We start from the raw sequence: 13,367 nt of genomic DNA on the forward strand, positions 1-13,367 counted from the left end.
TGCGCGGCGGGTCATACAACGTATGACAAGTGTCGACTACGTTTACTTAGTTTCAGTATACTTTATCCCTACCGTTTTATTACATTTTTGACTTTATTTACCTATCACTATACATATTTAATCTTAAATTATCATTTTAGAGGAACTATGTAAAAGGGGATCGTTGCTAGCGTCGAAACTGTTTTAACCCTACTGTACTCAGTTGAAAGTCTGATAGCATATGTTCTGTTTGATTTGACCAAACTAATGCCTTTCATTGCTTTATAACAATTTAACTCGGTCCAAATAAAAAAAAGCTTCGTTCACGTTCCTAGTCCTGACACAAGAGTCATGGATCGGGAAAAAAATGTATATTACAATAAATATAATAAGTATTCTGAATAAACATATAATGAATATCAATAATTACTGAATCGCAGTCTCTTTCTTTTAGTTTTATTTTTTATTAAAGCATTAAAAGTTGTCTAAAATATTAAAATTTTAAATATCAAAAGTTTAATTATAGATTACAAATTTATAGATTCGTCAGGGTTTTTGAGTTGTTATTTTTCTATCACATCCCGATAAAACACCATGTTAAAATAGTGTTTTGTACCGTAGAACCATTCAAGCCCACAACAATTTTAGATGCTCATATTTACAGCAAACATGGGAGAACGACGAGGAAAATTAAGCTGACTTTCAGGGCTGCTGCATCAGAGTAGTTTTGGTTGTCTCCCTGTTCATCTTCTTCTGAAGGGAAATTTAATTTAGTAAAAGATACCTTCATTCTAGAAAGATATCGGCATGATCTATTTTTTATGGCTTTGACTAATTATTGCAAGGCCACGAACAGACACAAATCTTACATCTTACATTCATATTTGGAAACTATAAACAAGTAATTACAACTATTCGATTATCTTAGTTCGCTTAACTCCTGTACGTTAAACTGTTAATTTGTCCTTCAATGTTAAAAAATTTAACTGAATGGGTAAGATAATATCGAATGGAACCGACAAAATACTGGCACTGCAAAATTATTCATCTTCCTGATGGACGATTCTTCTATTCATAGGTGAAGCCTGATATAATAAAGTTTTTAGGACACAGTAGAAAATAGGTATCATATTCTGAGTGTGCGACAAAGTTTACCGAATCTTGCCTTATAACCGTCAAATCCCTGCTCTTTAACCAATGATGTTTTATGATTGTTAGATTGATCTAATTAATAATCTACTGCATTTTAGGATAAGGAATACTATACTGTTAACTTAAACTATAGGCAGCTATAATAGTTAACAGATTCACAAAAATGTAAAGTTGCAACATTATAGTGCATAACAACAATAAAGTTTCTTTGTTGAGAACTTCTGAACATGCTTGGTTAATATTTCTGTATGCGTACCAATAACCTCAACTTCCAATGAACATGTCCATTAATAAAAATAGAAAGTCCTGGCTACCCGCCAGTTTTGCATCAAACTACCGACAAGCCCCCCTCCACCCGTCGATAAACATCATAACTTATTTGGTATATCTACTCGACTGAAAAAGTGTCTTTGGCGACTATGATCCGTGTTTCCAGTGTCAGATGTAGCAATGTGATAGTATTATGTTGCAATCAGTAAATTTAATAATTTAGAATAACCAAGAAACACGCTAGAAGAATGACAATCAGAATATTTGTTCATGGTAATGTTGAACAAAGCTAGCTGGCACGATGTTCCCCCTAATCATAATGAATGTTTTTAAAACATTTAAAATATAATTTGGAACATTACAGTAACGTTATTCAAATCTCAAACAGAAAAAAGTATATTTCAAAGCTTTGTGTTTTGATCATATTTAACAAATATTTTTAGTACGGAAGAACGAGCTCTAATGGATGCAGTTATCACCACTATTAGTCTATCTGATGTAAACAAACTTATGGACGAAAACATAAATATTGTAAAGAAGATTCTCGAACTTTATCAGAATATGTAGTTGGTGGAACTAATTACTAGTAGTACTCAAGTACTGGAACGCCATTAACGTGCAATTGTTCATGTGTTAAGTAAGGCAATGATTTATGTACCCAATCTTACTCTCGATGATTACAGCTGTCACGTAATGTCATCACCCCATAATAAGAAACCGAGTTAAAAATTGTCGAATACACTCTGATTGAATTATCATTTTTATAATCCCGACTAATATATTCTGAAAAGTAAATTACATTTTCGTAGTTAAAACGGAGCGAAAGTATGAAATCGCTCAATCCAAACACACTGCAAATTAATTCTAAATTCCCCTCGCGTATCTAATTCTAATATTAATACTTGATAGGCAATCTTGACTCTTGAGGTCCACTGCCAAATTACCTAATTATATAGCAAATCTATTATGAGGAGAGAGAGAGAGCGAGAACGGGAGAGAACACCGACACAGTATCACATTTGGGTCACAAAATGATCAATTAAATCACTTACCACCAACCGATTTAAAAAAACCTTTATCATTTAGCTCCGTCAGAGTTTTCTCGGCACTATACCGAAAAAAATCAGCCCCGTAACTCTTACCGTTTTCTTGATTAAGCGTTCGGAAATTTCCCACAGACGCACAAACACACAGACAGACACACACACACACACACACAAACACATCTTGAGATTATTTGTAATAGCAGGAACCCGTCTAACTACAATACTTACTATGGTACACCCTGTATATATAATTTATATATATATATATACTTATTATTTATGTTTATTTGCTTACAATTATTGCATTTCTAAGATTAAAATGAATTTAAGGATGAACCCTTCGGTCCCTCAAATTTTAAGGAAACAACAACTTACTGAATGTGCAGTCACTTTCTTGTGTTCCTGCTCCAGAGGCTACCCCTTTTCCAGTTGGACAGGCAGTGCAGGTAGGATCTGTGTTTGCTGGTGCACTCCATTCATCTGCCGGACAGTCTGTACAGCCAGTTGTCTGATCCAGAAACTGGCCCTCAGCACAATCGTCTGCAAGTATAGTCGAGTTTAGATTATGGGTAGAGTGGACCGCTGCCAGTGTCTTTTTTTCCCAAACAAAAGGAAATGATATTAAATTGATTGACCGTCTGCAAATGCAAAATGATACCGATAATGAACTCGGTCGCTCGCTTTTTTTTCACGAAAACAGCAATTTTCAGTGATTTTAGCAATTTTATATCAATTTGGGCGTGTCGCAACTTTTCGATTTTCAACTTCAAAACTAGCCTAATGCACAATTTAGACCTACAGGAGGCAGAACTGAGCTCCAAAACCCAAGGCATGGCCCAACACCAGAGAATAATAAATCGCAAAATTGGCGTTTTTATAAAATTTTCTTCAAAAAAGCACTAACTTCAATGACAATAGCAAATATACTTATGAAGGAGCAAGCTAGGAAATTTTACGGTAGGTTTTCAGAATGCTTCAACAATTATTGAACTTCAAAGTCTCCTCAAATTTTGAATAAAATTATTCCTTAATAATAAGGAGGCCTCTATACGGCCTCTATACAGCCTCTATACGGCCGTATAGAGGCCGTATAGAGGCCGTATAGAGGCCGTATAGAGGCCGTATAGAGGCCATATAGTGGAAAATACACTTTCCAACGTTGGTTTTGAACGTTGTTTTAAAGTTAGGTAAACCTTGCATCACCAACGTTGAAAATGTTATCTTTAACCAACGTTGACCATTAAACGTTCCAGAACGTTTTATTTACAATCTAAATCCAACGTTAAAACGCAGTTTAATTTTCAACGTTGAATAAAGCAACCTTAATCAACGTTAAAGCATAAACGTTTCGCAACGTTAAAAAGAAAACCTTTAACCAACGTTAGCTATTTAACGTTCAAGAACGTTTTTCTTGTTGACGTCAGTATTTCAGTTTATGTTTATTCGCTTACATTATTGCATTTCTAAGATTAACATAAATTTAAGGATGAACCCCGTTGAACCCTTCAGTCCCTCAAATTTTTAGGAAACAACAACTTACTCCATGTGCAGTCACTTTCTTGTGTTCCTGCTCCAGAGGCTACCCCTTTTCCAGTTGGACAGGCAGTGCAGGTAGGATCTATGTTTGGTGCACTCCATTCATCTGCCGGACACTCTGTACAGTACAGATATGCCAGCTGCAGAAACTGGCCCGCAGGACAATCTTCTGCAAGTATAGTCGAGTTTAATCAAGTATTAGTTGCAAGTTTCGCCGCTGGCAAGGAGCTTAAGATTCGAAGTATCCTTTTAGAATTTAGGGATGGTTCGCTTTTATTTGAATATTGGATAGGTGTCAAAGTGTGAGCGGGTGTTCACATACAGACATACAATAGTTGCATTTCATTCACAGGAATTCATTTCGAGCATCTGTGATGGGACCTCATATCGTATCATAATATCAAATTTACAATTACTAATCTTTGCTTGTTGACGTCAGTATTTCAGTTTATGTTTATTCGGATACGTTATTTGGCCAAAACCCATAATCATGGGTAGAGTGGACCGCTGCCAGTGTCTCTCTTTCCCACACAAAAGGAAATTATATTAAATTGATTGACCGTCTGCAAATGCTAAATGATACCAATAATGAACTCAGTCGCTCGCTTTTCCCATTAATATTAATATTAATGAAGTTATACGTTTACATTTCAACTTTGTAAATTATTCTGACATTATAATCAAAAAGAGATGATATTTGACCAAAACCCATACTCCTATATCACATATCCTATATAATTATATGTATTATGTGTTATATTATGTTAAATAACACACTTGAAATTTAGACAGAAAACACGTAATCACGAGCTTACGAGAAAATCAGCAAGGTGGTTTATTTATAAATTAAAGTTATTGCTACTTTGTTAAACCAATGCTTGTTGTTATTAGTCACCTGGTTTTGTTCCGTAGTAATCAGATGCTGTGTCGGTGGATTCGAACTTTATCTTTGCCACGTCCCTGTTCCAGTACGTGCTCCAGTCATTGTCACTACACGTTTCAGAGAGCAGTATGTTGAGCACCTCCACCTCATTACAGTGTATCACTAGTCTAACACCTGCAGTCCTGGTTAGTGTGATACGCCACACTTTGTCAATAGCAGAGGGGAGATCATTATCAAAGGGAGTCATTGGGCTATCACACCATGAAAGTTCGTATTGTACAGTAGAGAGGAAGTTGAGCAAGAGTGTTCCTGCATACTTGTTGTCAGCTGAGTAGAAGAACACTCTCACCTTATCGCCGCTCCCCAGCTCACTATTAGTGCTAATTTCTAAAGGTGTCGACTCAAGATCCCACTCTATTTCCACGCCACGTACGACTGGTCCCCAATTACCTGTTAATTGTATGTTTAACTCATGACTACTAAGCAACGATTAATGAATATCATGAATTTAAAGAAGAGGTGTCGTAGCAAAATTGTAAAGGAATTGTAAGAATGTCGCCCTTAGTTTATTCTCAGAATTTAAGGGCCCGACCATACTATGACTGTTGTCACCATGACTGTTGTCATGGTGTGGTCAGATGTAATGACCATAGGTACATATTGTGTTTATAGCGCGTGCTAACGATACGCGTCAACTCATCAGGCACGTCGCGCACGGCTTTTCAAAAGCCCCGCCTAGCTAAAAATCCGTGCCTCACGTGACTGCAGGCACAGTCTATTCAGTACTCGTGCCAACTGTCATGGAAAAGGTGACGTCACGATTACCTTATAAGGTCTATATTTTGCGTGATATGGACATTGGCAGTGCAGAGTGCAAAGATAGTACTATAGTACAGCTACAGATCGTCTGGAAAAATCGATCTACCGACACAAGAAGTTTCCAAAGGATTTATGACGTTATTAGGCTGATTAACTTTTCCAAAATTTTCCACATGTCTTAAGGCCACTTTTTGCTACTTTTGCCACTTTTTACCTTTTTCTTGTTTGTCAAATATCTTCAGCTGTGAACATCGTAGAAGGTTACAAATTAATCGAGGGTGTTTATCTTTCTTTTTTATAGAGAGGCTGGGACTGGGTGGCCCACGAGAGGATAGCATGTGGATGCTTTGCCTACCTCTTGGGCATGACAGTCCTACTCCTAGTATGTGATGTAGGATGATGGTAAGTGTTGTAAGATGTGTCGTGTATGTACGCTTAAGTGGCAGCTGGGCGTGGAAGGGAAAGGTGAGCTAAGACGATGTGTAAGTAGTCGCTATGTTACACCAGTCTGGTCCAGCTCCTCTGGCACAATTAAGCGTTTTGTGTGGTTTGTGAAGTTGACAATAGTGGAGATGTGTTGGTTGTCGAATATGTCATTAACGGAGAGGTAATAGTCCTGGAAATATTGACCTCTTATTTGGGCAATAGCCGGACACTGTCCTAGAAAGAGTGAGATAGTTTCCTCTTCGTCGCCGCACATCGGACAAGCGCTGGTGCTTGATTTGCGGATGGTATGGAGGTGTTTGTTTAAGCCACAATGTCCTGTGATGAGGTGCACTGCAGTTCTGTAATTTTGTCTGTTGTTGCTGAGTGTAGTGTTAAGATTTTTGATGATGTTGATGTTTTTGTGACCGAGTGTCAGTTTGGTGTGTCTGGGTCCATCAGTTAACCAGGTTTCCTGATTTAGTCTAGTGACTTTGTCGTCGATCAGGCGTTTGATGTAAGATTGTGGAATTGGGCAGTTCAAAGTGGATTCACTGGTTCTACCAATCTTGGCCAGCTCATCTGCTTTTTCATTACCCCACAATCCGATATGTGCAGCTATCCATATGATCTCTAAGGTGTTAGTGGATCCGAGTGTATTGAGGATGTCATAACAGTCTCTAGTAGTTCCACTCCTCGTTAAGATCGAGGATATAGCTTGTATGGATGAGAGACTGTCAGACCATTTGATGATGTGTGTGTTGTTATAAGTTGAGAGATATTTGCAAGCTTCGATAATGGCGGTGAGCTGTGTGTGGTAATCACCACTGACTAGTAAAGATTTTATAATATAAAATGTTACCTTTGACTGATGACCACAGTAGGGTCGTCAAAATGATGATCGTTATCGTCATGACGTTTTACCACTCACTTACAACTTAATAAAAATGAAACAATTAATATGTTATCATATTATCATTAATAATGTACATATTATTTTACAAACTAGTATAAGAATAATACAAATTTGTGTTTAATCATTTATATCAGGGAAATCTTAACATATTTCTGAAAATTTTAGAATATTTTAAGCCGATTCTCACGTTCAATTTCGGGTGTAAGATCAAACTAGTGCAGAATCAAGCAAGTTGAGTAATTTTGTATATGTATTAAATTGAATGTGCTTTTAATAAAAAAGTAAAATATATACTTAAAATGTGTGCCTATTTTGATATTTCATCCCTAGCTTAGCAGACGTAAATAAAACAACGTGAATAAAACAACGAAAATAAAATAACGTAAATAAAACAACGTAAATAAAACAACGTAAATAAAACAACGTAAATAGAATAACGTAAATAAAAAAACGTAAATAAAAAAACGTAAATAAAATAATATAAGGTGGAATTTGCGAAAACGATTTTATGGTTAATGTCAGTCTGCGACCCAAGACATTTATACTGGACCTCCAGGGATCATTATTTCAATAAAGCACCGCCATCATCTAATCTGATTATTGGAGAAGCAAGAAATAGACAAACATACTCGGTCTTAACCTCAATGATTAGTTTGTGCAAGGGCCGTCAATAATAATAATAAAGTGGAAAATGAACATATATGCAACAATAAAAATGCAAATTCAATAAATCTTGGAATTTTTATCTAAAAATAAAGTTGCGACGAATTACTGAATTACTCATTATAATTGTTAGGCTGCAGGCTTGCCTACCCTGTACTCATAGAATAATCCATAACCTTCTAGAATATTCTGAAATATTTATTTTACTTTTAGTTCAGGAACGGTCATCAAAATGAGTTTGTAACAAGGTCGATTATATTTTTTTAATTTCTAGCTTTCTCTCAGAAAATTTATTTGGCTTTCTATGGGAGGTAATTAGAATTACACTTACATTCACATTTTCAGATACAAATAAAAAGCATGCAAGATCACCTGGTCAAATGAGCGGGAAACGGAGAACATGAAGCTCTGGTGACGTTATATATCACGTGACCTCAGGCTCATAATCACGTGACCTCCGACCCGATCAATTGGGTTCTGTCTTGGTCAGCTCCCTGTTACCTGACCTTAATTGAGGTGACGAACGACACCTCGTTAATTCTATATATGTCTGAAAAGCTGCAAATTTTCACATGCCCAGCACTTAAGATTCTTAAGGAGTTGTGCAAGATGACGATTAATACATAGAGGCTGCAGAATTATTAGGACTACCAGATCCTCGTGGCACTTAAGTGACCATGATATCACGACAGGCCATACTATAATACAAATACTACTGACAGCTGCTGATTTTAGATTTCAGATTTCAGATTTCAGATTTCAGATTTCAGATTTCAGATTTCAGATTTCAGATTTCAGATTTCAGATTTCAGATTTCAGATCTCAGATTTCAGATTTCAGATTTCAGATTTCAGATTTCAGATTTCAGATTTCAGATGGCTGCATCATGCATCAGGTATTTACTCTCATTGCAACTTCAATTCCTTTTCTTTTTTCTTATTTAATACTTTCAACACTACTATATAACAAATAATTTTAGGCATGTACGATGGCATGACGGGCTAGGAAGTACAGCCGACCTCCTGGTATGCGGGTACGCTGGGGTTCCTGAAGTTCACCCTTGAGTTAGGCTCCTCTCGCCCAGTGCTTGCACTGGGCAGCAACACCCTCAAACACGCTGTAAGTTGATCTCCTACTTTGATTTTATCCATAATTTTGCTTTCAATGATAACATGATTAAAATGTCGATATAGATCTAGTCACACATTTACAACTCTGATATTAACCCTCTTATCATTATTATTACCCATTTTCTCTTGCCCTTTCTCCTTCAGGTCGTGTTTAGTGTTGTGTGTGGTTGCCTACTCTGGGGTGTTATGGATGTACATGAAACTAAATTCTTAGGTGTAACAATCGATGAAGACCTAAACTGGAACGCACATAGAAGGAAATTAGCAAAAAAACTAGCCAGCTGCTGTGGCATGCTAAATAGAATTAAAGATAACATTCCCACATCACTCCATAAAGATCTATATCACACTCTGTTTGAAAGCTATCTTGCATATGGTATAACTGTCTGGGGAGGGGCATCTAACAAAAAACTTGAACCTCTGTTCAAAGCACAGAAAATGTGTGCCCGCATAATGTTTGGAGATAAAGAAGCATACTTGGATAAATTTAAAACTAGTGCACGATGCAGACCCTACGGGGAGCAAATCCTGGGCAAGGAATTCTACAGAAAGGAGCATACAAAACCCCTCTTCAACACTCATGAAATCATGAATGTGCATAATCTGTACTTCTACCATTGTATTAATGACATCTTCAAGGTCTTGAAATATAGAACCCCTATATCACTATACTCCCTCTTTGAAACATCTGGCAGACTTGGCAAAGAGACACTCATTCTCACACCTAAACCATCAGACAGCTACATATACAGAGCAGGGACAATATGGAATACAGTACGACAAAATCTCATGCTAACTACATTCACCTGTTATAAGCCCAATCACCTCAAATCATCCATAAGAATCACCATCACTCACACTCAAAAGGAAGGAGAACCAAATGACTGGAACTTAGCTTTAAACAGCGTTCGACAAAATGCAAAAACTTTAAAATTGACCTTGCCTAGATTACTTAAGCTTGAAAAAGCGGTAATATCTTAGCAAAATATAACCCCCAAACACGCTGTAATTTTGATCTCCTACTTTGATTTTATCCATTTTTTTTGGCTTTCAATTTTTAAACATGTTTAAAAGGCCATATAAATCTAGTCCACCTTTTAAACAACCTGATATTAACCCCTCTTATCATTTTTAAATTACCCCCTTTTCCCTCTTGCCCTTTCTCCTTCAGGTCGTGTTTGGGTGTTGTGTGTGTTCCTACCCTGGGGTGTTATGGAGGGTTTCCCTGGCAAACTTTGCTGCCAACTCGCAATCTCTGAAAATAATGATAGACCTTGAAGAGATTTTCGCCCTATGTTAAAGCGCTTAAAACTGGGGAAATCTGCTAAATATCCTCAACTGTGTCCGGGCCGAGCTCCCAAAACGTGGGGGAAAAGGGTTTGGACAACTTTGTCTCGCCCCCTAAAGGACTTCTGTGGTGATGAGGGTTTCCCCCTTAAATGCAGTATGGGTGGAGTGTGAGTCCTTGAAATGAACCCGGGGGGAGGAAAAAGGGCCAACCGCTTGGTTAGGGCCGAAAGATCAGGCCTAAACGAACCCAGCCCCAAAAAACCCCAGAAAACTCACCCACGGGGATATTCAGGGGTTTCCCCTAACATCAAAAGGGGCGATCTCGTTAACCTCAAGCACAGGAAAAATGGCCCTTTTGGGGACTCCTGTCTGGTCATAAAGGTACAATAACAACCAGTGCACCCACCTCTTTAAAACCCGTGACAACGAAACACTCATGGTCAGGAGAAATCGATATGCTCTTTCTCCCCTGGGTTGTAACGGACACTTGAGTTTACGAGGGTACAAAGAAGAATCCTAAATGTGCCAAAGCGATAAGGATGAAGAACAAACCCTTTTGTCTAATGGGGCCCGGGGACCCAGCAGAATTTTAACAGCGGCGGTGCAACCCGGGTCGGGTACAAAGGGGATGGCCCGGGACCAAGTGGGGGGAAAACCCCCTGTTTTTTTCCGCGCAATCGTGAAAACGGGTAGCCGGGGCCAGCTCGAAACCAACAGCGCCAGTGAGACTAAAACCACCGGCTTGTGGCATTAAATTTCAAAGAACCTGGGGAAAAAAAGCACGTTTTTTTGCGGGAACTCTTTTCCAGAGTTTTGGACTCGGAAAAGGTTTGGGAAAAAGGGAAAGAAAAAGCGAGAATGTTGCACAAGGGGGAGCAAAGATGGCAAAGGTCCAGAAGCACTTGGGGACAAATTTCTGCGGGCACAACCCGAGTTCAGGTTAAAATTTTTTAAATTTAATTTTTGGGTTACAAACGATTTAAGGGGAAAGACGTTTGTGGGGCACAGTTAGAGGGCCTCTGTAACAACTTTTTAGAAAGATTTTCCAAATTTAAATTTCCAAATTGAAAGGGTTTTTATGTTCAATTTTAATTCCATTCCCCTTTAAAGTCTGATGATGTTTTAAATTAAAACTAAAAAAGGGGAAAAATAGACTTTAATGGGAAAATTTTTAAAATGAGTGTGAAATTCTTTAGGTTCTTTTTTAAATGGATGTCTTTTTACCCCTTTCACTAAATTCAAGGAACTTATAAGGAACCCTTAGGAAATTTTGACCCTTTAATTTGAGACAATGGAAATTCCCCCTAATCCCAGAAAGGAAGGGGGGGTTTTTGGCAAAGTCTTAAAATTCGGGGCCATACACAGAAGATTTTTAAAAAATTCCCAAATTTAAAAAATTATTTTTAACCTGACTGAAATTTGGCCCTTTGGTTAGCTATTTTAGGGCAAAAATTATTTCGGGCAAAGTATACTTCCCTTTTAAAATTTACCATGATCGTTTTAAAGTAACATATAGATTTAGAGTTGGAGTTTTTAGTGGAAATGCTTTTTGGCAAGACCCATTAAAAAACAAAACCGAAGACTGGAACAGTTAGTATCTTTGGACATTTTAAAACAGCGAAAGGGATCTTACTTCTTTTTATAAAAATTTTTAAATTTTTTATTCAATCCCAAAACTCATAAATCATCATCACTTTTGGGGGGGGGGTTTTAGGGGGTTTGGTTTTTTCAAGATTCACATATGAATTGCCGGGGCCTTTGTACCAAAAAAACCGGGCCCAAAACGGGGCCGATAAAAAATTTTCACCCTGAAAAGAAAAAAATTTTTTTTTCCCCTTGACAGATCAAAGAAAACACATCCCCCGATCCCCTAATCCAAACCCGGGTTTTGGGGAAATGGTGGCGGGGTAAATGTTTGCGGTGAGGGGGCAGACCTTCAATTATCTTCGAAAAAAACCCGCCTTAAAGGGGGGGGGCTGAGATTTTTTTGCAGTTTTTTTTTTACAACATCAACGGGCCCATTAAAATTTTTACTGTACATTTTAAACGTGTTGGTACACTGGGTTTTGGGAAAATCTGAAAAAAATTTTGGGAAATCCAAAAACTCTTCTTCGGAGAAAGGGCTAAGCACATTTTTTTTCACCCGGGGGAGATTTAAACCCCTACGGAGCTCCTGGACTACCTTGGCCGGCTCCTGCCTTTTGAGCAAATTTTTGTTTGGAATTTTTTTTTGTAGACCTTGGCCTTCGGCAATTGTACTTTCACCCCACCCATTGAAAAAGCAAAACACTGGACCTTTTGCTCACAAACTCTGAGCAAATTCAAAACCAAAAGGAAGTTGGGGGCGGGGATAGCGTCTGTAATTTCGTTTCTTTTTCCAACCCAACTTTAAATCAAAAATTAAGGAAAAATGGGAAGAACCCGGGGTTAACTATGGGGCCCTTGTTGGAAAAAATTTTAATTGCCAACTTAAAACCAGATTTGTGTGGCCCCCTTTGGATTTTGGGGCCACTTCTTAATATTGGGGGACTCCTTGCCACCAACCTGCCCAGAGGTGGTGATGATTTCATTTAGGATTTTAAATGGTATTCCCAAAATTTGTGAGAGTTTTGGGGAAATTTTTTTGAAATGTGAGAGGGGAGGCAAGAGGGGAAAAAGACTTTGGAAAACACAACCAGTCATTGGGGCCTAAAAAAAAAACCCCATTTAGTAAAAAGGTTTTTAAAAAAAATGATTAAAGATTTGTTGACCCATTAGTGGGTTTCATTAACACGGACAACCTTTACTAAGTTTTGAAAACTTTTAATAATGCCACCCAAAAACCAAATTGTTTCAAATCGGGCAAAAATACTAAAACAAAAAGGACAAAGGGATGTGCGGGCGAGTGTGCCATTCGCGGAGGAAGGGGGTATTTGCCCATTTCCATCTGATGAGGAATCTATAGTTTTCGATAGATTCTTTTAAAATAAAAACCCCGGAAAAGCCCCCTTTAAATTTTCATCAAAAGGGCCCTTGTACTTGAACGTTGCCGCGCTACTCAAAAACCCCAGTTCTTAAATGCAATAAAGCGGGCTAAATTCCTCAAAAAAACAAATTTTTTATCAATTTTAAATTCTACAATAAAAGGGAAAACGCATCTAACTTTGTAGCTTCCTAATTGAACTCAAAAGTAAAAGGGAAACCTTTTTTTGTATGATTGGTCTTGTTTGAAACCAATACTGATCCGCACAGCAGGGCCTGACCAAATTCCCTCATAACAA

General features: G+C 37.7%; 1 protein-coding gene across 3 annotated transcripts in view; it reads right to left on the reverse strand.

Annotated features, from left to right (window-relative positions):
• Window positions 1-301: 301 nt before the first annotated feature.
• LOC134815021 (uncharacterized) overlaps window positions 302-13,367 on the reverse strand; it is a 91,814-nt gene continuing 78,748 nt past the window's right edge. The window contains exons 2-6 of one of the 3 annotated variants that reach the window (XM_063823458.1): window positions 6,971-7,047; window positions 4,879-5,316; window positions 3,988-4,152; window positions 2,823-2,987; window positions 302-732 (exon numbers count right to left, since the gene is read on the reverse strand). In XM_063823458.1, coding sequence (XP_063679528.1) covers window positions 638-732; window positions 2,823-2,987; window positions 3,988-4,152; window positions 4,879-5,316; window positions 6,971-7,022 — 915 coding nt within the window. In that variant the 5' untranslated portion in view covers window positions 7,023-7,047 and the 3' untranslated portion in view covers window positions 302-637. The remainder of the gene's footprint in view (window positions 733-2,822; window positions 2,988-3,987; window positions 4,153-4,878; window positions 5,317-6,970; window positions 7,048-13,367) is intronic. The other 2 variants (XM_063823459.1, XM_063823460.1) reach the window with 2 other exon arrangements.

Source organism: Bolinopsis microptera, chromosome 5, assembly GCF_026151205.1.
Source record: "Bolinopsis microptera isolate Bmic1 chromosome 5, MBARI_Bmic_1.0, whole genome shotgun sequence".
Taxonomy (NCBI): domain Eukaryota; kingdom Metazoa; phylum Ctenophora; class Tentaculata; order Lobata; family Bolinopsidae; genus Bolinopsis; species Bolinopsis microptera.